General features: G+C 42.9%; 1 protein-coding gene across 3 annotated transcripts in view; it reads right to left on the bottom strand.

Moving 5' to 3' along the window:
- The window catches only part of LOC144822141 (uncharacterized), a 72,517-nt gene that overhangs the window by 9,622 nt on the left and 36,855 nt on the right, over window positions 1-26,040 (bottom strand). For all 3 annotated transcript variants that reach the window (XM_078679291.1, XM_078679292.1, XM_078679293.1), the window contains exons 5-8: window positions 22,346-22,459; window positions 17,241-17,339; window positions 9,301-9,411; window positions 3,533-3,643 (exon numbers count right to left, since the gene is read on the bottom strand). In XM_078679291.1, the coding sequence (XP_078535417.1) occupies window positions 3,533-3,643; window positions 9,301-9,411; window positions 17,241-17,339; window positions 22,346-22,459 (435 nt within the window). The remainder of the gene's footprint in view (window positions 1-3,532; window positions 3,644-9,300; window positions 9,412-17,240; window positions 17,340-22,345; window positions 22,460-26,040) is intronic.

The raw sequence follows: 26,040 nt of genomic DNA, 5'->3' as shown, positions 1-26,040 counted from the left end.
ATTTGTTGGGTATTGGCTATGTATTATGAAAGCAACATTGAGCATCTTAAAAAAGATAAACAATTCCCACAACACCCCCCTCTCTGCATCCCTGCTTGACGAGTTACATACCCACCGTATTCCCAACGTGCAGAGTGCCTATCGCCCCAATAGTGTTACTATGACAAGAAAAGTAGGGTGGCGAAAGCGCCGTCAGTGTCGATTTGGATGCCATTTAGAACGGATAAGTCAATACCCCTAGCTCCCTAGTAGGCAGCACCTAGCTGTAGCTGCCTGAAGACGGGGAGAGTCTTAAATTGCAGGGTGAATTTCTAACAATGGAGATTAAAAAGTCTACCTCATCTCCTGGCACCTTCCCCACCGGCTCCGCTCAACACCCAAAAGAAAGAGTCACCTTTGTCTTCACTGCGACCTATTATCTGCATCTTGTGTCTGACCTGACAGGTACGATGGGGAGCCCAGGTCTCTCTCCCTCGGCAACTGTTCTTTCATGGGGCGCATCCGTTCTCGCTTGCCCCTTTGCCCAAACGTCTTACAGCACTCAGTACTCAACCCTCGCCTCGCCTCTTCCGGCGCTGTGAAGAAATGCTATTTCCCTTCTGCCAACACTTTGAGCTTGGTGGGGTACAGAATCATGTACTTCATATTTCTGTCTCTAAGGGACTTTTTTACTGCATTGAAGGTTCATCTTAGGCGCTGCACCTCGAAAGTGAAATCCGGGAAGAAGCGGATGGTAGCATTTTCACGGAAGAGGTCGCCATGTAAGCGTGCCGCCTGCAGGAAGGCATCTCTGTCTCTGTAGCTGAGCATTCGGGCCATGATCGTAAGAGGGGGGCCCCCCACTGCGGTCCCAGTGCTCGATGTGCCCGCTCTACAGAGAAAAGGGTGGACAAACACTTTGGCTAGAGGGTGTTGAGAATGTAAGTCCTCCATGACTGAGTGTCCCTCCATTCCCTCCGGGACCCCCACAACTCTGATATTATTGCAATGGGTACTGCCTTCGTGGTCTTCCAGGTGGGCTAGAATTTCAGTTTGCAGCTTCGTCAGGACCGATACCTGTTCTTCCACGCGTTTAGTTTTGGTTTGCAGGCCCCAATGTTCATTTCAGCTGTGGACATTTTGTCTGCCAAATATCGGAAGTCCACCCCGAGCAGATTCACCTCCCCCGTCAACGAGTCAAGCTTAGGCTCCAGGGTGCCACACAGGTCTGTGATTGCTTTCATAATATCTTTCAATGAGGGGTCTGGCATTTGGTCTTCTTCTTCAGTTGGTACAGGATTACCAGTTGCACCCCCTTCGCGGCCCAGAATGACCGTGCACTGGTCTGTTTGTTTGGCTTGGCCAGGGCTCGGGCCTTTAGTGCGGACCATTGTCACATTATTTCTAATGCCAAAAGCAGCACCAATGCCGCCTGAGGGGGGTGGTTGATATTCACTCCATGTCTCCTCCACTTCACCCAGTGTTTAGTTTACAAATTATGGCAGGAAGGAAACCCCTACTGTAGGAACCTGAGCGTTCTAATAGAGAGCTCTGATAGGGTTTGTGTCTTTGGTCGCTGTTTCTTTTGTGTTGTGCCTGTCCCACTTCCAAAGAATTGCACCCGCGTTGAACTACTGTCCTCAGCTATGAACAGATGCACCATGATGTACCAATCATTCACTGACTTCCAGGTCCTCTTGTATTTGTCAGTGCACAGGGTAGGCTCTCACTTATGCTACTTCAGTACATCTTGTAAATGTAAATGTATTGCGACTTATATAGCGCACGTATCACCCGAAGGCATCAAGGCGCTTGCCTTGGGAACCCGTCCTGGCTTTTCCCTGTGAGATAACCCCTTCTGGGTATCCCCAGGGTGAAAGCCAGGCATCCCGCAGCGGGTGGGCCGCCGTAGTGGAGATTAAGCAACTATTGCCCAGAGTTGCAGCGTGGGACCCCATGATTAGAATAGGCACCGAGGCGAGAATTATCGAGTCCGTGGACATTTTTGGGCTCAGGACCCTGCCGCGTCGGGAATTGAACCCTGGTCCCGGGCCAGACCTCTGCATCAGGGTCTGCCGCTCTAATCAGTGAGCCACACTCCTCCACTGCTTTACTCCGTGGCTCTGTAGGGTCACTTTGCAGAAAGCGAACACCTTTTTCCACCAGCTGTCTTACATGTGGGTCTGACTGCACAGCCCTGCACCAAAACAACCACTGTGTTTACCTTTTAATTTTTAGCAGGCGGTGGGCTATTGGGAGTACTGTGCATTTCTACTAAGCCCAGCAAGCGAGAGAATTACTTGAAGCATCCGGCTCCACTATGCATCTAGCCTCGGGGCCCTCCGAAGGCAAAGGCCTGGCGCTGGCGACTCTCGCTGGTCCCTGCCCACTATGCAGTTCGGAGCCTCGGGATCTGCCGCCACTGTTGCCGTCCTGTGGGTATGCCTCAAAAGGCTTCAAGCCAGCCTGCCAATCCACGGCCTCAGTTTTGTCTCCATTCCACTGAGGCAGCGCAGAATGCTTCAAACACTCTAGCAGGCCTCATGGGCCAGCGCCAGGGCAGCTCTCTACGATCGACTGGTGTTTCGGCTGATTAACGGTAAGGCGGGGGGAGGACACTCGATGGCAGAGTCGCTCCACCGCTCAACCAGTCTCCGCTCTCACCTTGTTAGATGGTCGCCCACTTAGCAGCAGGTCGTGGCAGGCGCCATCTTCTCTCATCCGGGCAGTATCTCAAGGCTTCTACTCCACCATGGCGTCCGCTTTCCGGTGCCTTTGTTTAGACGAATAATGATGGATATTCTGGGGTATGATCGTTGTCGGCTACCGCAGTGCGCTCAGTGTGCAACCATCTTCGCCAGCTGGAGGCCATGCCCCCTCTATATCCATCATCCTTTATATGCAAGACATCACCCAACATCTGTGGTGTTGCATTTCAGTGCTTTAAATCTGTCCGAAACCTGGTAATTCTTATATTGCAATTTGGATATTACTTCTTTTTTAAAATCAACTGAGGCTACATGGATGATCAACGGCGAGGTCATCATCAGAAAGGGTAATGTCAACAGCTTTTCGCTGACGATTTAGTTTTGGACGATAATGCTGGAAACCAAAAGGTATTTGTTGAGGAGATAATAGGCACATATTTTAAGTGTTTTAGAGAGCTGTGTCAAAGAGTGCACAGTCAATGACGAGTGCTCTTTAGCAGTGAAAATGGAAAACTGGAGCAGAACTTCTCAAGAGTATCGGTCTAACAATCTCTCTTCAGACCCATTTCTTTTCATCTTCACAGGGTCAGGAGAGCTCTCCAGAGATCTTCATCTCCACAGGAATTTAGGGGCACAGGACCTTTGAGAGCATTCCTCACTCAAGTACAGATAGCCTGCCTTGATTTTTGAAGTTTGACTTTTTTAAATTATTGCCAATAACAAGATCATTAAAAACAGATGATTCACTTACATTAAGATTTTACAAATCTCTCTCCCCCTCCATCCACTAGTGGTGATGTGAATTGGTAACTCTGGCACCCCATTATCAGTACAACTTAACTCACCTCTAGAAACCTTCATGTGGTCTTTTACTGTAGGGTCTTGATAACACATAAAGTCAGTATCATCTTCTTCTTTAATTCTGATTAAAATGTCTTCACTGTTAACGGCCTGTCCTGTCATAAGAAAAAAATTTGATCATATGAGACTAGAAGTGTACTCTTGTCTGTATGGCGGAGATAGATGGGAGAACTGCCTCTGCTTCCTGGGCGTTTATTGGGTCATTTGTAGAATACAATTAAATAATGAAGGCATACAATTAGTCCTTACAAGTTTGTAATATGGCTTCATTCATAACAAAAGGATGTAAGGGAGACTGCTCAATGTAAGTTTCTCGCAGGGCCTAGTTTATAAACAAGGAAAGTAAGAAGATGTGTTTATACAAATCTATATCAAGGTTTCATTCATAAGCAGCAAGTACTAAAGTGAGATCTCACCGCAAAAGAAAAGGGCAAATGAGATCTTTCAGCATCACTCTTATACAACTCATTGGGCAACTTCATAAAAAACAGTTGTCCAACAACTACATGATGTCCAGTGGGTATGTAGCCTATTTGACTTGAAGAAATGGGTCAATGCTGAAGTAGATACATTCACCAAACTAAGGAAGGGTGGTGTAAAGGGTCCATCAGGCCTGTATCAGATACTTAACTAGTGGCATTAGAGGCAAGGCCAGATGTCAGAACACCATGAATGGGATGTAAACACACGATATGTGAAACTTAAGTAGGAACTGGGTGGCTGTTTGAGGAGGGGGGCAGGAGCAGAGACAGTGCCTGGATTCAGGGGAACCGAACGTGGAAAATACAAATATTGGTAGGGAAGATGCCTATATTCAGTAGATCACAATATTTACTGAGGCCAAGTAGGATGCCCACAGGCACCACCGTCGTTATTTAAGTTGTCTTCCTAGATGTCTGCAAACACCATGGTACTGGATAACTCCTGTGACATGTCCCAGTTATTGTTAATTTTACTTCCGTTAAGGTTCAATTGCTTATGTCTGACTGTTCTAGCTCTTCACTTGGAGTAATATTATACAATTATGCTGGTCAGATCAAATGTAAGGGACTTTGACAAGTAATCCTTTGTGCGAAGAGAACAGCTCACTCACAGTACCCACTTTGGGTGCACATGAGCAGTGCGGTGGTGGAGAAGCGAAGAAACGTGCAACACATCCCTAAGCCGGAGCGTTTTCAGAGTGGCGCACTTAGGTCAAAGCAATTACACCACAGAAGTGGGAACAAAGGCAACATATTTTGCACAGAGGCCACTTCTTTTTGTGTTATAACATTTGAGAAGGGTTGCTTACTATACCCACTCTGAGCCTGCACAATAATTGACCAGTACCAACTGATAGGCAGTGCAGTATTTGAATTATTAGGTCACTCTCTGTAAATATTCGGGGTCATGCGTTGTGCTTGAGTTGAGAAGGGTCTCTTGCAGCCAATTTTAGTGATGTAACAAACCTCAGCTATCCGTATAATACATGATATCAGAATAGTTTTTTTCTTTTTCGTTTACATACAGCTTTCTGCAATTCTCCTCCAAATGTAAAAAAAAACAACAATCACCTTTGCAGTGGCAATATGAAATTAGCCTTTTTCAATACCTAGCCCCACTACAGACAAAGTAGATAAATTAAAAAAAAAGGTGCCACTTTATTTTTTCCTGTATCTTTTCAAATAAAAAAACACAAGTTATCTCCTTCTCTTTCAACTGCTACCTATATAACACAAGCATTTGCAATGCATAAGGTCTCGCATTAGGAAAGTTTGAGCTACTGGTATTGTAAATGACACATTTGTTATATATGTGTTGGTTTTGAAAATAGCAAAAATAATAGCTTTGTCATTTACAATGCCAATAGTTATAACTTGTGACACCTATACCATTTGTAATGCAATATGTGTTGTATTCACGTGACTTAGATGTATTGATATTACAAATAACAATGGCTTTGAATTTTTTTAATAATTAATACTTAAATAAAAGTTATTGTAATTTATAATGGCAATAGCTTAAACTTTTGTAAATAACTTTTCTGAAGAATATGTTCAGTGTATTTTATTGTGACGAAAATCCAAGAACAGAAGTGAAATACTAACCTCTTTTTGTGACATTTGTAATAAAGCTTGAAACATTGAGAGATCATATTTGACCCAGTTGTTGGTAAATGGTTGCACAGATTGATGCTGTGGTGGGGCTGAGAGATGTTGTGGTGGCGACTAGTGATGCTGTGGCATTCAATGATCCTGTGGTAGCGCATAGTGATGTTGTTGTGGTAGCGCATAGTGATGTTGTTGTGCCCCTTAGTGATGCTGTGGTGATGCGATAGATAGAGTGAGTGGGATAGATAGATAGAGTGAGTGGGATAGATAGATAGAGGGAGGGCGATAGAGAGATTGAGTGAGCGAGATAGATAGGTAGATAGATAGATAGGAGTGAGGGCGATAGATAGCTAGACAGATAGATAGAGTGATGGCGATCAGTATCTAAATAAGTAGATAGAATGAGGGCGATAGATCGATAGAAAGATAGATAGAGTGAGGGCGATAGATAGAGTGAGGGCGATAGATAGATAGCGTGAGGGCGATAGATAGATAGCGTGAGGGCGATAGATAGATAGAGTGAGGGCGATAGATAGATTGATAGATAGATAGAGTGAGGGCGATTAGATAGATAGAGTGAGGGCGATAGATAGATAGATAGAATTAGGGCGATAGATAGAGTGAGGGCGATAGATAGAGTGAGGGCGATAGATAGAGTGAGGGCGATAGATAGAGTGAGGGCGATAGATAGCGTGAGGGTGATAGAGTGAGGGCGATAAGATAGAGTGAAGGCGATAGATAGAGTGAGGGCGATTAGATAGAGTGAGGCCGATAGATAGACAGATAGAGTGAGGGCGATTAGATAGATAGACTGAGGCCGATAGATAGAGTGAGGGCGATAGATAGACAGATAGAGTGAGGGCGATAGATCGATAGACAGATAGAGTGAGGGCGATAGATAGATAGATAGTTGTGTGTGTGGTTGTGTGTGGTTGTGGTTGTGTGTGTGGTTGTGGTTATGTGTGCGTGGTTGTGTGTGTGTGCTTGTGTGTGTGTGCTTGTGTGTGTTATGCTTTGTTTTTCTATGTTTTGTTATGCTATGTTTTGTTGTGTTTGGTATGCTATGTTTTGCTAGGCTATGATATGTTTTGTTTTGTTATGCTATGCTATGTTTTGTTATGTTATGTTTTGTTATGCTATGCAATGTTTTGTTTTGCTATTCTATGCTTTGTTATGCTATGCTATGTTTTTTTGCTATCCTATGCTTTGTTTTGTTATGCTATGCAATGCTTTGTTGTGTTTGTTATGCTATTCTTTGTTATGCTATGCTATGTTGTGTTGTGTTGTGTTTTGCTATGCTATGCTTTGTTTTGCTATGCTATGTTTTGTTATGCTATGTTTTGTTATGCTGTTTTGTTATGCTGTTTTGTTATGCTATGCTTTGTTATGCTTTGTTATGCTTTGCTCTGTTTTGCTATGCTATGTTTTGTTGTGTTTGATATGCTATGTTTTGCTATGCTATTATATGTTTTGCTATGCTATGTTTTGTTATGCCATGTTCTGTTATGCCATGTTTTGTTAGGCTATGTTTTGTTTTGCTATCCTATGCTTTGTTTTGTTATGCTATGCTCTGTTTAGTTTTGCTATCCTATGCTATGTTGTGTTTTGTTATGCTATGCTATGTTGTGTTTTGTTATGCTATGCTATGTTGTGTTTTGTTATGCTATGCTATGTTATGCTATGTTATGCTATGCTATGTTTTGTTATGCTATGCTATGCTTTGTTATGCTATGCTATCTTTTGCTATGCTATGCTTTGTTTTGCTATGCTATGTTTTGTTGTGTTTGATATGCTATGTTTTGCTATGCTATTATATGTTTTGCTATGCTATGTTTTGTTATGCCATGTTTTGTTATGCCATGTTTTGTTATGCCATGTTTTGTTATGCCATGTTTTGGTTCACCCGAAGGCATCAAGGCGCTTGCCTTGGGAACCCGTCCTGGCTTTTCCCTGTGAGATAACCCCTTCTGGGTATCCCCAGGGTGAAAGCCAGGCATCCCGCAGCGGGTGGGCCGCCGTAGTGGAGATTAAGCAACTATTGCCCAGAGTTGCAGCGTGGGACCCCATGATTAGAATAGGCACCGAGGCGAGAATTATCGAGTCCGTGGACATTTTTGGGCTCAGGACCCTGCCGCGTCGGGAATTGAACCCTGGTCCCGGGCCAGACCTCTGCATCAGGGTCTGCCGCTCTAATCAGTGAGCCACACTCCTCCACTGCTTTACTCCGTGGCTCTGTAGGGTCACTTTGCAGAAAGCGAACACCTTTTTCCACCAGCTGTCTTACATGTGGGTCTGACTGCACAGCCCTGCACCAAAACAACCACTGTGTTTACCTTTTAATTTTTAGCAGGCGGTGGGCTATTGGGAGTACTGTGCATTTCTACTAAGCCCAGCAAGCGAGAGAATTACTTGAAGCATCCGGCTCCACTATGCATCTAGCCTCGGGGCCCTCCGAAGGCAAAGGCCTGGCGCTGGCGACTCTCGCTGGTCCCTGCCCACTATGCAGTTCGGAGCCTCGGGATCTGCCGCCACTGTTGCCGTCCTGTGGGTATGCCTCAAAAGGCTTCAAGCCAGCCTGCCAATCCACGGCCTCAGTTTTGTCTCCATTCCACTGAGGCAGCGCAGAATGCTTCAAACACTCTAGCAGGCCTCATGGGCCAGCGCCAGGGCAGCTCTCTACGATCGACTGGTGTTTCGGCTGATTAACGGTAAGGCGGGGGGAGGACACTCGATGGCAGAGTCGCTCCACCGCTCAACCAGTCTCCGCTCTCACCTTGTTAGATGGTCGCCCACTTAGCAGCAGGTCGTGGCAGGCGCCATCTTCTCTCATCCGGGCAGTATCTCAAGGCTTCTACTCCACCATGGCGTCCGCTTTCCGGTGCCTTTGTTTAGACGAATAATGATGGATATTCTGGGGTATGATCGTTGTCGGCTACCGCAGTGCGCTCAGTGTGCAACCATCTTCGCCAGCTGGAGGCCATGCCCCCTCTATATCCATCATCCTTTATATGCAAGACATCACCCAACATCTGTGGTGTTGCATTTCAGTGCTTTAAATCTGTCCGAAACCTGGTAATTCTTATATTGCAATTTGGATATTACTTCTTTTTTAAAATCAACTGAGGCTACATGGATGATCAACGGCGAGGTCATCATCAGAAAGGGTAATGTCAACAGCTTTTCGCTGACGATTTAGTTTTGGACGATAATGCTGGAAACCAAAAGGTATTTGTTGAGGAGATAATAGGCACATATTTTAAGTGTTTTAGAGAGCTGTGTCAAAGAGTGCACAGTCAATGACGAGCGCTCTTTAGCAGTGAAAATGGAAAACTGGAGCAGAACTTCTCAAGAGTATCGGTCTAACAATCTCTCTTCAGACCCATTTCTTTTCATCTTCACAGGGTCAGGAGAGCTCTCCAGAGATCTTCATCTCCACAGGAATTTAGGGGCACAGGACCTTTGAGAGCATTCCTCACTCAAGTACAGATAGCCTGCCTTGATTTTTGAAGTTTGACTTTTTTAAATTATTGCCAATAACAAGATCATTAAAAACAGATGATTCACTTACATTAAGATTTTACAAATCTCTCTCCCCCTCCATCCACTAGTGGTGATGTGAATTGGTAACTCTGGCACCCCATTATCAGTACAACTTAACTCACCTCTAGAAACCTTCATGTGGTCTTTTACTGTAGGGTCTTGATAACACATAAAGTCAGTATCATCTTCTTCTTTAATTCTGATTAAAATGTCTTCACTGTTAACGGCCTGTCCTGTCATAAGAAAAAAATTTGATCATATGAGACTAGAAGTGTACTCTTGTCTGTATGGCGGAGATAGATGGGAGAACTGCCTCTGCTTCCTGGGCGTTTATTGGGTCATTTGTAGAATACAATTAAATAATGAAGGCATACAATTAGTCCTTACAAGTTTGTAATATGGCTTCATTCATAACAAAAGGATGTAAGGGAGACTGCTCAATGTAAGTTTCTCGCAGGGCCTAGTTTATAAACAAGGAAAGTAAGAAGATGTGTTTATACAAATCTATATCAAGGTTTCATTCATAAGCAGCAAGTACTAAAGTGAGATCTCACCGCAAAAGAAAAGGGCAAATGAGATCTTTCAGCATCACTCTTATACAACTCATTGGGCAACTTCATAAAAAACAGTTGTCCAACAACTACATGATGTCCAGTGGGTATGTAGCCTATTTGACTTGAAGAAATGGGTCAATGCTGAAGTAGATACATTCACCAAACTAAGGAAGGGTGGTGTAAAGGGTCCATCAGGCCTGTATCAGATACTTAACTAGTGGCATTAGAGGCAAGGCCAGATGTCAGAACACCATGAATGGGATGTAAACACACGATATGTGAAACTTAAGTAGGAACTGGGTGGCTGTTTGAGGAGGGGGGCAGGAGCAGAGACAGTGCCTGGATTCAGGGGAACCGAACGTGGAAAATACAAATATTGGTAGGGAAGATGCCTATATTCAGTAGATCACAATATTTACTGAGGCCAAGTAGGATGCCCACAGGCACCACCGTCGTTATTTAAGTTGTCTTCCTAGATGTCTGCAAACACCATGGTACTGGATAACTCCTGTGACATGTCCCAGTTATTGTTAATTTTACTTCCGTTAAGGTTCAATTGCTTATGTCTGACTGTTCTAGCTCTTCACTTGGAGTAATATTATACAATTATGCTGGTCAGATCAAATGTAAGGGACTTTGACAAGTAATCCTTTGTGCGAAGAGAACAGCTCACTCACAGTACCCACTTTGGGTGCACATGAGCAGTGCGGTGGTGGAGAAGCGAAGAAACGTGCAACACATCCCTAAGCCGGAGCGTTTTCAGAGTGGCGCACTTAGGTCAAAGCAATTACACCACAGAAGTGGGAACAAAGGCAACATATTTTGCACAGAGGCCACTTCTTTTTGTGTTATAACATTTGAGAAGGGTTGCTTACTATACCCACTCTGAGCCTGCACAATAATTGACCAGTACCAACTGATAGGCAGTGCAGTATTTGAATTATTAGGTCACTCTCTGTAAATATTCGGGGTCATGCGTTGTGCTTGAGTTGAGAAGGGTCTCTTGCAGCCAATTTTAGTGATGTAACAAACCTCAGCTATCCGTATAATACATGATATCAGAATAGTTTTTTTCTTTTTCGTTTACATACAGCTTTCTGCAATTCTCCTCCAAATGTAAAAAAAAACAACAATCACCTTTGCAGTGGCAATATGAAATTAGCCTTTTTCAATACCTAGCCCCACTACAGACAAAGTAGATAAATTAAAAAAAAAGGTGCCACTTTATTTTTTCCTGTATCTTTTCAAATAAAAAAACACAAGTTATCTCCTTCTCTTTCAACTGCTACCTATATAACACAAGCATTTGCAATGCATAAGGTCTCGCATTAGGAAAGTTTGAGCTACTGGTATTGTAAATGACACATTTGTTATATATGTGTTGGTTTTGAAAATAGCAAAAATAATAGCTTTGTCATTTACAATGCCAATAGTTATAACTTGTGACACCTATAGCATTTGTAATGCAATATGTGTTGTATTCACGTGACTTAGATGTATTGATATTACAAATAACAATGGCTTTGAATTTTTTTAATAATTAATACTTAAATAAAAGTTATTGTAATTTATAATGGCAATAGCTTAAACTTTTGTAAATAACTTTTCTGAAGAATATGTTCAGTGTATTTTATTGTGACGAAAATCCAAGAACAGAAGTGAAATACTAACCTCTTTTTGTGACATTTGTAATAAAGCTTGAAACATTGAGAGATCATATTTGACCCAGTTGTTGGTAAATGGTTGCACAGATTGATGCTGTGGTGGGGCTGAGAGATGTTGTGGTGGCGACTAGTGATGCTGTGGCATTCAATGATCCTGTGGTAGCGCATAGTGATGTTGTTGTGGTAGCGCATAGTGATGTTGTTGTGCCCCTTAGTGATGCTGTGGTGATGCGATAGATAGAGTGAGTGGGATAGATAGATAGAGTGAGTGGGATAGATAGATAGAGGGAGGGCGATAGAGAGATTGAGTGAGCGAGATAGATAGGTAGATAGATAGATAGGAGTGAGGGCGATAGATAGCTAGACAGATAGATAGAGTGATGGCGATCAGTATCTAAATAAGTAGATAGAATGAGGGCGATAGATCGATAGAAAGATAGATAGAGTGAGGGCGATAGATAGAGTGAGGGCGATAGATAGATAGCGTGAGGGCGATAGATAGATAGCGTGAGGGCGATAGATAGATAGAGTGAGGGCGATAGATAGATTGATAGATAGATAGAGTGAGGGCGATTAGATAGATAGAGTGAGGGCGATAGATAGATAGATAGAATTAGGGCGATAGATAGAGTGAGGGCGATAGATAGAGTGAGGGCGATAGATAGAGTGAGGGCGATAGATAGAGTGAGGGCGATAGATAGCGTGAGGGTGATAGAGTGAGGGCGATAAGATAGAGTGAAGGCGATAGATAGAGTGAGGGCGATTAGATAGAGTGAGGCCGATAGATAGACAGATAGAGTGAGGGCGATTAGATAGATAGACTGAGGCCGATAGATAGAGTGAGGGCGATAGATAGACAGATAGAGTGAGGGCGATAGATCGATAGACAGATAGAGTGAGGGCGATAGATAGATAGATAGTTGTGTGTGTGGTTGTGTGTGGTTGTGGTTGTGTGTGTGGTTGTGGTTATGTGTGCGTGGTTGTGTGTGTGTGCTTGTGTGTGTGTGCTTGTGTGTGTTATGCTTTGTTTTTCTATGTTTTGTTATGCTATGTTTTGTTGTGTTTGGTATGCTATGTTTTGCTAGGCTATGATATGTTTTGTTTTGTTATGCTATGCTATGTTTTGTTATGTTATGTTTTGTTATGCTATGCAATGTTTTGTTTTGCTATTCTATGCTTTGTTATGCTATGCTATGTTTTTTTGCTATCCTATGCTTTGTTTTGTTATGCTATGCAATGCTTTGTTGTGTTTGTTATGCTATTCTTTGTTATGCTATGCTATGTTGTGTTGTGTTGTGTTTTGCTATGCTATGCTTTGTTTTGCTATGCTATGTTTTGTTATGCTATGTTTTGTTATGCTGTTTTGTTATGCTGTTTTGTTATGCTATGCTTTGTTATGCTTTGTTATGCTTTGCTCTGTTTTGCTATGCTATGTTTTGTTGTGTTTGATATGCTATGTTTTGCTATGCTATTATATGTTTTGCTATGCTATGTTTTGTTATGCCATGTTCTGTTATGCCATGTTTTGTTAGGCTATGTTTTGTTTTGCTATCCTATGCTTTGTTTTGTTATGCTATGCTCTGTTTAGTTTTGCTATCCTATGCTATGTTGTGTTTTGTTATGCTATGCTATGTTGTGTTTTGTTATGCTATGCTATGTTGTGTTTTGTTATGCTATGCTATGTTATGCTATGTTATGCTATGCTATGTTTTGTTATGCTATGCTATGCTTTGTTATGCTATGCTATCTTTTGCTATGCTATGCTTTGTTTTGCTATGCTATGTTTTGTTGTGTTTGATATGCTATGTTTTGCTATGCTATTATATGTTTTGCTATGCTATGTTTTGTTATGCCATGTTTTGTTATGCCATGTTTTGTTATGCCATGTTTTGTTATGCCATGTTTTGTTAGGCTATGTTTTGTTTTGCTATCCTATGCTTTGTTTTGTTATCCTATGCTATGTTGTGTTTTGTTATGCTATGCTATGTTGTGTTTTGTTATGCTATGCTGTGTTTTGTTATGCTATGTTTTGTTATGCCATGTTTTGTTATGCCATGTTTTGTTATGCCATGTTTTGTTAGGCTATGTTTTGTTAGGCTATGTTTTGTTTTGCTATCCTATGCTTTGTTTTGTTATCCTATGCTATGTTGTGTTTTGTTATGCTATGCTATGTTGTGTTGTGTTTTGTTATGCTATGTTGTGTTTTGTTATGCTATGCTATGTTGTGTTTTGTTATGCTATGTTTTGTTATGCTATGTTTTGTTGTGTTTGTTATGCTATGCTTTGTTATGCTATGCTATGTTGTGTTGTGTTTTGCTATGCTTTGTTTTGCTATGCTATGTTTTGTTGTGTTGTGTTATGCTATTTTTTGTTATGCTATTTTTTGTTATGCTATTTTTTGTTATGCTATTTTTTGTTGTGCTTTATTACGCTATGCTTGGTTATGCTATGCTTGGTTATGCTGTGCTTGGTTATGCTGTGCTTGGTTATGCTGTGCTTGGTTATGCTGTGCTTGGTTATGCTGTGCTTGGTTATGCTGTGCTTGGTTGTGCTGTGCTTGGTTGTGCTGTGCTGTGCTTGGTTGTGCTGTGCTGTGTTTTGCTGTGCTGTGTTTTGCTGTGCTGTGTTTTGCTGTGCTGTGTTTTGCTGTGCTGTGTTTTGCTGTGCTGTGTTTTGCTGTGCTGTGCTGTGTTTTGCTGTGCTGTGTTTTGCTGTGCTGTGCTTTGCTGTGCTGTGCTTTGCTGTGCTGTGTTTTGCTGTGCTGTGCTTTGCTTTGCTGTGCTGTGTTTTGCTGTGCTGTGTTTTGCTGTGCTGTGCGGTGTTTTGCTGTGCTGTGCTTTGCTGTGCTGTGTTTTGCTGTGCTGTGCTGTGTTTTGCTGTGCTGTGTTTTGCTATGCTGTGCTTTGCTGTGCTGTGTTTTGCTGTGCTGTGCTGTGTTTTGCTGTGCTGTGCTGTGTTTTGCTGTGCTGTGTTGTGCTGTGCTGTGTTGTGCTGTGTTGTGCTGTGCTGTGTTTTGCTGTGCTGTGCTGTGTTGTGTTTTGCTGTGCTGTGCTGCGTTTTGCTGTGTTGTGTTTTGCTGTGCTGTGCTGTGCTGTGTTTTGCTGTGCTGTGTTTTGCTGTGCTGTGCTTTGCTCTGCTGTGTTGTGTTTTGCTGTGCTGTGCTGTGTTGTGCTGTGCTGTATTGTGTTTTGCTGTACTGTGCTGTGTTGTGTTTTGCTGTGCTGTGTTGTGTTGTGTTTTGCTGTGCTGGTAAGGGTATGTGAGGGTGTGTGTGAGGGGGTGTGAAGGTGAGGGTGCGAGGGTGAGGAGGTGTGTGAGGGTGATGAGGTGTGTGAGGGGTGAGGGCGTGAGGGTTGTGTTGTGTTTTGCTGTGCTGTGTTGTGCTGTGCTGTGTTTTGCTGTGCTGTGCTTTGCTGTGCTGTGTTGTGTTTTGCTGTGCTGTGCTGTGTTGTGTTTTGCTGTGCTGTGCTTTGCTGTATTGTGTTGTGCTGTGTTTTGCTGTGTTTTGCTGTGTTGTGCTGTGCTGTGTTTTGCTGTGCTGTGTTGTGTTGTGCTGTGCTGTGTTGTGCTGTGCTGTGCTGTGTTTTGCTGTGCTGTGCTTTGCTGTGCTGTGCTTTGCTGTGCTTTGCTGTGCTGTCCTGTGCTGTGTTTTGATGTGCTGTGTTGTGTTGTGTTGTGTTTTGCTGTGCTGTGTTGTGCTGTGTTTTGCTGTGCTGTCCTGTGCTGTGCTGTGTTTTGCTGTGCTGTGTTGTGTTGTGTTTTGCTGTACTGTGCTGTGTTGTGTTTTGCTGTGTTGTGTTGTGTTTTGCTGTGCTGGTAAGGGTATGTGAGGGTGTGTGTGAGGGGGTGTGAAGGTGAGGGTGTGAGGGTGAGGAGGTGTGTGAGGGTGAAGAGGTGTGTGAGGGGTGAGGGGGTGAGGGCGTGAGGGTTGTGTTGTGTTGTGTTTTGCTGTGCTGTGTTTTGCTGTGCTGTGCTGTGCTGTGCTTTGCTGTGCTGTGTTGTGTTTTGCTGTGCTGTGCTGTGTTGTGTTTTGCTGTGCTTTGCTGTGTTGTGTTTTGCTGTGCTGTGTTGTGTTGTGCTGTGCTGTGTTTTGCTGTGCTGTGTTTTGCTGTGCTGTGCTTTGCTGTGCTGTCCTGTGCTGTGTTTTGCTGTGCTGTGCTGTGTTGTGTTTTGCTGTGCTGTGTTGTGTTGTGCTGTGTTTTGCTGTGCTGTGCTTTGCTGTGCTGTCCTTTGCTGTGCTGTCCTGTCCTGTGCTGTGTTTTGCTGTGCTGTGTTGTGTTTTGCTGTGCTGTGCTGTGTTTTGCTGTGCTGTGCTGCGTTGTGCTGTGCTGCGTTGTGCTGTGCTGTGTTTTGCTGTGCTGTGTTGTGTTGTGTTTTGCTGTGTTTTGCTCTGTTGTGCTGTGTTGTGTTTTGTTGTGCTGTGCTGTGTTTTGCTGTGCTGTGTTGTGTTTTGCTGTGCTGTGTTGTGTTTTGCTGTGCTGTGTTGTGTTGTGTTTTGCTGTGCTGTGTTGTGTTTTGCTGTGCTGTGTTGTGTTTTGCTGTGCTGGTAAGGGTATGTGAGGGTGTGTGTGAGGGGGTGTGAAGGTGAGGGTGTGAGGGTGAGGAGGTGTGTGAGGGTGAGGAGGTGTGTGAGGGGTGAGGGCGTGAGGGTGAGTGTCTCCAATGAATGTCACTGCTTCGCCTTCTTTGAAAATGTTCAGTGCTGCAAATAGAGCATGCCACCGTAATTATCACAGCATGAGGCCCCAAAGTGATAATTATCACAGCATGCAGAGAGCCGCCCCACGCTGCTGGAGCACTCAACTGCACATTAATTATAGTTGAGTGCTCCAGCAGCCTGGGGCGCCTGTTGACATGCTGTGATAAGTGGGTCTCATGCTGTGATAATTGTTGCAGCGCCTGAGGAAGTGGAGACTCCTGCTGGGATAATTGGTCTTGTGGCGCCTCAGGAAGTAGAGTTTCATGCTGGGATAATTGGTCTGGCGGGCTTGCAGCGCCTGACGTCCAACAAACGTGCACAAGCTGCTCAACCTTGAAGCTCGTTCACAGACCTGGGTCGGCTCGTACCCAGGTCTGTATCGGGCTCGTTCACAGCTGTTACTCCCTTGACAGGGAGGAAGGTGACTATAGTCTCGCTGGCGGGAGCGCTTCGCGCTCCAACGCCAGCTCGACCTAAAAATGAACCAGAAATTGGAAAAGTCATTGGAGATGGTTGCAAAATGAAAGCATCCACAAAAGCACAGATTTTAGCCTATTTGCCCTGGCACTGAAGTGCCTAGGCGGATGACGACAAGTAAAATGCCATTATTCTCAGTAAAGAGCCAATTGATGAAGGGGACTGACCATGTATGCTATGGTGGACAGTGGCAAAATGTGAATGACACTCTAAAACGACCAATGGATGACGAGGACTGGCCTAAAGCCATTGTGCATATAAAGTATATGAAAGTATTTTTATTATGATTGGTTTAAAACATACGAATAAAAACATGTAATATCTCACATTTAATGACACTTTAAAGAGTAATGCCAGACCGGATGGTTAAGTGAGAAGGGCATTACAAAGAGAAAACACCAGGAATAAGATGAAAGTAGTGTGAGGCGTCCAGCAGAAGTTAGGTATGCTTCCATTAGTAAAAGCACTCAGGCCAACAGGGATTCGAGGGGAATGGAAACGTAAACGCTGAACCTGCAAGAGGTTCATCAAATGACTCTGGTAATGAAATCTGAAAATAGACTATGACTGCAGCAGATCTGAGAATACCAAGAGATGTCTGTCACTGTGCTGGGACATTGTGGAAGTGTCATATTTGAGTGCTATGGCGTGATTACGGACTTACAAACCTGATTGAATGCTGGCGTCTTGTGTCCCAGAGTGTTGATGGGAAATCGCAGACTTTTCCCCCTCTTGGATTATCCTGAAAGAAGTTACTGGTCCTGCTCCTGTGTATAGAAAAACGCTGCAGTATGATCATAGAACACTAGAACCTCTGAAATTTGTGTCATGGCAATCACACCATTCATCCTCTCGAACAGCTGTTAAGGCTGTAGTTTGAAATCTTACCTTTCAAGTCATGCACTCCATTCACTTACTGTTGATGAAACATGGGTACACACAACCATAAAAGTCACACACAAACGCCCCCCCAACCCTATCCTTACCCCCGATTCATTGCATCTCTTCCACTGTGCAAACCATATATTGTAGACAGCAAGCCATCACCCAATAATTCTCAGCCACACTTACAAAAAGTACTACACTCTACAGTCGCTGTGATCAAGTGGGCATCAACATACGAGTACTGGCCTACCACTCCCTTCCTTCTTGCAGCCTTTAACCAACCTGTAGAGATCATCATCCAAGGATGGTCTACAAACGTGTCCCAGCATCAGCAGAGAACCTAGTCTGCTAAACACAGTTCATAGAGAACCAGGCACACCAAAACATTTCAACGTGGCCCAGGAACCAGAGAACATCTTCAATGACAAACACTGGACAACTGACAACAACTGAAGATGGCAAAGACACTCCTTTCTCTGTATTTAAATGAGTGGCTGTGCTAAGCTTTTTCCTGCCAGATAGGTATCTCTGATATCAATGTCAAATGAGCCTCTCCTACCAAAAGAGAATGCTGGTTGCAAAGCTTTTCAAGTCAGGAGTGTGAGGAAGGCTTTCAGCCAGGTCACTGTATATGCGAACACTAACTGTCAAGCCACTCCTGCCAGAACTTTCAGCTATTCACCTCACTTTGCTACTGCAAGATCCCCAAGCTGCCAACATCTTTTGTTAACTTATCAATGCTACTCACTCGCATTCATCAGAAAAGGGAAGTAGTTCCTCCTGCTGGACTGTAGGCGTCCACCTCCTGATGCAAGGGCAACCGGCTATCCTCCTCTCCCAACTAGGACCCAATCTGTCGACATTTCACTGGGCAGTTCACAAAATGAACTGAAAACACCAATCAAATATCATAGATGCCAGAACCATCCCTTAAGACTATTTAGTATCCTCTTCTCTACTGCAAATACATGGGCAAAAAGGAAAAGTTACTTGCTGAGCACAGACGCCTTCCCTTTCTGCTTGGACTTATTTCTTGCATGGATCAGAAAGGTAATTCAACCAACATTTGCCAATTTGTTTTAACTGTTATTTTTACATTTTGCAAACTGCGAAGTTTCTACGGTTTATACAGACTTGATGAAATGTTGTTATATTGGAGTAGGTGAAGTTATAACATTAAAGCTAACCATGGGTCTGAAAAGACAAAAAATGGCAAGACCATTGCCTCCATTGTTCCTGACCTGTAATTGGAAAATTGTTGTTTTGCATTCGATCAGTGTCCTGGTTATCGTCACTTTTGATCTTGTGTAACGCATCAGTCCTGTCAACTGGATAAGTTGTAGCGGCAAACAAGGAAACTTTACAAACTCAAAAGAAATATTTTAGACCATCAATTTATCCCTACGTTCCTGTGACGAAAAGGTCTATTTTTCCTAATGGAAATATGGATCTTGGTACAGCAAACACCTTCTTTTACCAGGAAGAATGGAAGGGTGACAGGTAAGCCAGATCGGCTTTACAGAGAGATATATCAAAGCTTTCCACTAAAAATCCACTCCATGTTGTCTCAGTTCTTTTTGGCATCTTTACCTGCATTTAAATCCAAGTTATCCAGCAGAGATGGTGGGTTGGAGTGACTGATCCATGCTAGACTGTCAAGATAATCACCGACTCTGTGAAGTAACCCCTTCAGGATTCATTTGTCTAATGAGAATCTGGTATCGATCTGCCCCAAAGTTTGAAAACTCCTGATCTCAAATATCATTGTTTAACTACCAATGAGTAGTCTAGTCCTGGGAGTTATAAAATCAACTTTTATCATCTCAGCTCTACGCTGTGTTAAACCACAGTTAACTGTGCAAAAGATTTTCTTAAAAAGACGCTGGACCTTAATCCCCCATTTAAAGGTATGCTTCATCATCGACTCCACTCCTCAATATAGACAGATGCCCATGGTGGGCTCACCATGAGCTCCTAATCTTTTTGCTTAAAGGTGTGAGCATTCATACTCTTGTCACAAAACTTAAAATTAAATAGTAGTAGGTGTGCATTTGTTTAATTGTGAATTACCTACCTCCCTATCACGGAAGAACAAGTATTGGTAAAGCAAATTTTTTTAGCTTACATTTTGAGCCCCAATCTAAGGCTTATTTGTAGTCTGGCGGGCAGAACATGCAACGGCAATCTTGGTGCACGTTCAATCCGTTATATTACAAAATGCTTTATAGTATGCGTAATATGTAATATGGCAGAGTGATATCCTCCATGTTTGGATGGAGTATGCCATCAGCCTGATTCTGAACAAGACCCTACAACATAAAAAAAGACTGCACTAAAAAAACAACCAAAAAAACAAATACTTTGTGTAGTACGCATCTATGAGCAAATATAGGAATGTGCAATGGTTCACTGTACTTTTGAGATGTAAAGTAGTCCCTCAAGCATTGCAAAGCATGATCTTCTTACGATACTAACCTACTTAAATAGTAATATACGCTATACGTTAACAGGAAAATAGGAATCGGACGTACGTTTCTGGACAGAAAAAGGTGGGCATATGTTCACAGGGGAAGCACATGGAAGAATGGTGGAAAAAATAGTTGGAGAAGGAACCTGGTTATACTTTGATCAAATGAAGACCAGGGTCTTGAGCTTTTATCTGAAACACTGCATGGATGAAAGGATGCATTGCAAATTTCAACTCGGATTGAAAAGGACTGTTTAAAACTTGCCTACAGTGAAGGGACTCATCAGGGATTACTATGCAGATCATTGGCATACACGTACATTGGGTACCCAAAGTGGTAATTGCCGAGGAGATTGGCCAGGAGGATCATTAAAAGGTATTAAATGTGTTGCTGAAGAATGCCAATCCATGTGGAGTTCCGCACTAAATGTTGGATGATTTACATAGGTAGGAAGCTAGTGTGATCCAGTGAGTACTACTGGACAAAAGGGAGGTGGGATATTGATAGGCTGTCTGCTGACTTAAAAGGTAGAGGAGAAGCCATTTAAGAGTACCGCACAGTCCATGGTGTCAAACGTCACTGAGAAATTAAGCAGATTAAGAGCCAAAGGCTGGCCTTGAACTAGAGAAGAGAGTAATTCTAGTGATGTGGTTCTGATCCTTGGTATTGGGCAGAACCGCACTAGTCTGAAGTCTGTATTGAGCAATGGTCTCTGAGGATTTATCTGCAGTTGTATGAAAAACCGGGGTTATCTTTCTTCAGCAATTAAGTAATCTGAGAATGATAAACTTGATGAGAGATACCTCCTTTTTCAGAGAGGCACAGGGGAATCTCATGAATGTGGGAGCAAGTGCTAGTTGTTGTAGTTTGTAATACTGTGTAATTCTATGAAAGCGACTATGGTGATGAGGGAGTTGATATACCGTGATATTACTGTAGAATCATGCATAAAAAGAAAAAGGGAGGGTAGAGGACTCTGCATAGTTAGTAATGTGTGGGGTGCCCTAGTGGTACCCTGAAGCGAAATTTGTTGCAACAATTTATTGTGATTGGTCCATCTCTTGATATAGCCTGTTTAATTTGTTTGACAACTTTTATACTGGGATAGGGACTTGGAGATTAGCTTATTTTGGATCAGTGGAAAGTGCACTTGTAACCTTGGTAGTGAAGGTGTTTTTTCAGTGCAAAGGTTTAGCCAGTGTTTTCAGGACTGTTTTGGAAAACCATGACACTGTTTGCAGTGAAGCTGGTACCAATGGTGTACTGATGCAATAGAACTACAGGACTATCATGCCTATTGCCTGGATGTAGTGCAGGACATATTACATTGCTTTATGTGTTTTTGAAATAAAGATTTGAAGTACAGGCTTCATCTACGTCAAACAAGGCTACTGTAACAGTTAAATGTTCCAATGACTGCAACAGTTTTCTCAGTATCCAACTAAAATGGCCCTTTTTCCAGTTTGAACATTCAAAGTAGTTCTTGAAATCAATATGTCAGTCCCTTTATGTTAAATACCAAATCTTCAGTACTCTTCACATGGTATTATGCTCATATCTGGCATCTTCTATGAAAGTTAAACACATTAAGCTATTTTGGTCATTTTTCAGATGTGAAAGCCTCTGTGATGTTGAAATATTTCATCAAATTTCTCTGACTTTTCGGCTCATAAAATTATTTTATACAATTGTGACCACAGGTGAGTAGAGGTCCTGGCATTTATAAAAATGCTGAATATTTTTTTTTTTACTGCTTTTATTCCCAGGATTCTTTAACTGCATTACTGTAATTGTTAATCACAATAAAACTGCAAATTTAACATTAAATATGAACCAACATGTGAAAATGATGGTTCTGCATGTTTTTCTATGGGAAAATGCAGCACGTTAGTACCAGCGTTTTCTGGTACTGACAGGAACGGCTTTGCCTTTCATTGATGGTAATACAGCATCACTCACAACTGCAAAACAGTGTTACCTAAGCTGAACCCAGGCTACCACAACTTTTCAGTATTTTTCCCATCGCCCAGGTATGGTGGTTTACTTTTAAATAACACTGGGTGCTCTCCTTCAATTTGCTACACCTTATTATATAACGACTCTTTTCTGTCTTTGCCCATATAATTTAGATTGTTTAGTGTTATGAAGATAGAAATGATGTATACTTGTATGACTATGATTATTCAGAATAGTTACAACTGTTTAAAGAAAGGTATTGCACCTCACCAGGTCTATTTTGAGGCACGGTTAGCCCCAGCAATGACTCTTCCTCCTGACTTATGGAAAAGTCCATATATACAGATTTCACATGCTATCAAACGCACCGGATACACACAACATACAAGACTGGCTTATTATTAATACTATGAAGCATAGCCTTGTGTTACTAATGGAAGGATTTAGAAACATTTGTAAGCTACCAGAGTGTGGAATAATAATACTTTCTTCTCCTTTTGATGTACCATCAAGCGCCAAGCCGACTTCGACATCTTGTTCCATCGGCAAGATAACATCATCATTAAGAGCAGGAAATCCTATTGAAAACAGAAAAGAAGCAAGCATATAAAACCTTAACTATTTTTTTGTGACTTGGGGGAATAGTTACGCTCTACAAATATTCCTCATATGTGGTGAGAGATGGACAAATGCAGCTGGTTCCCAAAGCACCGAGGCATTTGCCGAACACCAGCTGGCATAAAAGAAGCACAAGATATAAGTAGGGCTAATAGCCTTGTAGGTCCGAGTGAAACTCACAAAAATAGAGTTACGGCAGATTATTTGAGGGAAAACATTACATATATCTATTATTTCTATGTTGACCAAGCCCAGTAATGACTTAGCTGTGCCAATCAGTGTCTGAAATCAGAGTATCTTGGACAGCTTTACAATCAAAGAGATTACACAAACATACATAAGATCAATCAATCTAATGAGATTTCTTGTAAAGCACGACTACTCACCCATAAAGGACTTAAGGCGCTGCATCAATTGCAGAAGTACAGAAGGTCTAAACAATTTCATAGGTGATCGACTTTCTTGGCTGGCACATTTTATTAATTCTGAACTACAAGAACTGTTGTGGCCAAAGAGCGGCCCACCATGGATTCCCAGGACTAATCACAGCAGTACGAACAAGAGAAGGCTGTCCAAAAGCAGTGACAATAGAGTCTGATTATGGTCATCCCATTCAAGAGGAAGGGTGGTGTGCAGGAGGTTTTCAATATGAGCAGCAGGGAGCACCCATTCATTTATGTCCAGAAGAAGAGATGCATATAGCAAACACAGACTATATAGATCAACCTCAACATGCAGAAACAGTTGCCCATAACTGGAAGATGTTTTCTTCATAATGGACACATCAAATTAGCCAGTAGGCCTGCTAAAAATACTCAACTGGATATACACATTTCTTTCGAAAATTAAAAATATGCTGATCTTTACAGTTTATGTTTATGTTTTAACTTTTCATTAGCATGAGGATAACCTCACGGGTGACAAGTAGCGCTCTACAAATCCACCTTACATTACATTATGCGTTCCTTTGATGTTGTCTTTAAAGTTAGCTGTCATTAGCCTCTAAAACTGGTAGTGATATCAAAAGGTGACAGGAATTGTAATCTGGGCACCAATAACAGAAGCACAAGTACAAATTAAGATTGAAGTGTCCTGATTTTACTGCTGTGATAAACCTGTAAACACAAAATGATGGATCGAGTGCTGAAAGGTTTCAACCCCTCACCCCAGTCAAGACATAGGAGTTTAATCCATCATTCTTTCGGCCACTATGCCAACCCAGCCATATGCAAATCAGTCCTGACCCTGCTACTCATGAGAGCAGTCCAGCCCGAACTGTCAGGCTAGGTCCTCGCTGGACCAGAAAAAAGTATCCTGGCCCTGGATGCTATCACCCCTCAACAGCCAGAATAGATTGAATCCAGTGGTACAGCGAGGAGGGACCCACGTTTGGGCATACCCTTGGCCCCTATGGGCGAACATAGCAAACACAATTAGATGATGGATGGAGTGCTGAAACTTTTCAATCACTCACCCACGGTCAAGAGATCAGAGTTGAATCCATCACTCACCATGCCACCCCGGTTTGAACCTACCCTTTTGCAATTCAGTCTTGACCCTGCTCCTCATGAGAACAGTCTAGACCGAACTGCCAGGCCAGGTCCTCCCTGGACCACAGAAAGATACATTTTCAAGGTATCATCCCTCATCAGCCAGTTAGCTTATGAGGCTGGGTCCAAACTGTGGTGAGCAGAAAAACGATGTATTAAACCCAGATCTGTGACTGGTGGTAAATGTTTGATTTGTTCAGCATTCTGTCCATCAGCTGTACTTTTTGCTTTTGTCGCCCTAAGTGGGAAGGGAGAGGTGTGGCGCCGCGGCCAGGGCGACTGACGCTGGAATCTGGGGATCAGGGTTCGATCCCCGGCTCCGGCGGCAGATTAGCCCAGCACCATGCGACTCTGGGCAATAGCTTGCTTAATCTTCCCGACGGACCCCCGCGCCTAGAGACCCTCACGGGTGATTGTGCGCTATACAAATGTGGATTATTATTCCCAGACATAGGACCCTTGCTCACTGTGCCACTGAATTAAAGCTATTCTGGCTGATGAGAGGTGATACCCTGAAACCGGTCCCAGGATACTTGTTTCTGGTCTGGAGAGAACCTGGCCTGGCAGCTTGGGCTGGACTATTCCCATAAGAACAAAACAATGGATTAAACCTAGATCTGTAACTGGGGGGGTGAATGTTTGATTTATTTAGTATTCTGTCCATCATCTGCTCTTTTTGTGATAAACACTGTAGTCAAACCTTGTGGAATGGCACTTACTATTTCAAAGGTAGAAGGAAGTAAACAAATTTGAAACAGCCCAAGTAAGAAATATTTTAAAAACAAGTTAAGCTTAAAGTTTAATAGTAATGTAACACCTTCTTAGGTTTCGCCTAGACAGCTCAGGCACTGACCTGAGAGACTATTGTTTAGATACCGCGGGCTTACAGTCAGCCCATATCTTGCCATTTGTAAGTTTTAGCATTGCTCTCATTTGCTTCGCTTCCATTTGCATGTCACAGCATGCAGACATCATATCTGTTTCTTGATTTTGGCCCTCCCGTTGAGCATGGACCAAGTACTTGTGTCCATACACTGCTCTCATTTTTTAAGGTACTTTTTTATGTTCATGAGTGATTTGGTTTTCAGTCCGTCTTCCATATCCCCATACATATAGATTCTATGCTCTCCCACCTGCCCCCCTTCCATGTTGCTTCTTTTCCCTCCCACCCTTTACCCTCTACTCTATGCCACTGCACTCTATGGCACTGCACTCTACACCCATGTACTCTACTCTGAACCACTCTCTGCCACTGTACTCTATGGCACTGCACTCTACATCCCTGTACTCTACTCTGAACCACTCTATGCCACTGTACTCTATGCCACTCTTCTCTAATCTCCACCACTCTACTCTATGCAACTGCACTCTACTCTGCACCACTCTATGCCACAGCACTGTACGCCATTGCACCACTTTACATCACTGCACTCTATGCCACTCCACTTTATACCACTGCATATGCACTCCACTTTACATTATTCTACGCCACTTCACTCCCCAGAGTACCGCTATATGCTACTCTACCCCATTCCACTCCACACAATGCCATTCTATGTCAGTCTAATCCAAACCACTCCGCACTAATCTACCCCACCGCACTGTAAGCCATTCCACTCTACGCCACTCCACTTGGTACCACTCCATGCTACTCCACTCTACACCATGCCACTCCACACTGCTGTAGAACAAGGCTAAAAAACATAGTCATAGCCAATATGTCTCGCGTAGGTGAAATAGCTTGTATTTGCCAATGTTTGGTTGAAAAAATTCTGCCAGCATTAAACCTGGAAGGCTCAGTGCGCTGGATATGAACAACTATTCCACACAGGCAGGCTGGATGAATTCCCACCATGAGCGTGGAATCTACTACAGTCATCCAAGGTTAGCAAATACAGGCAAGTCAAAGAAGCACTTCCAAAATAAACAAAATCCGTACACAATGGTTCTACAGAGTAATCTGTGTCAGTAATATTCAACAAACAACTCTG

This window comes from Lissotriton helveticus, chromosome 3_1 (genome assembly GCF_964261635.1).
Source record: "Lissotriton helveticus chromosome 3_1, aLisHel1.1, whole genome shotgun sequence".
In the NCBI taxonomy this organism is placed as follows: Eukaryota; Metazoa; Chordata; class Amphibia; order Caudata; family Salamandridae; genus Lissotriton; species Lissotriton helveticus.
This window is presented reverse-complemented; position numbering and strand designations above follow the sequence as displayed.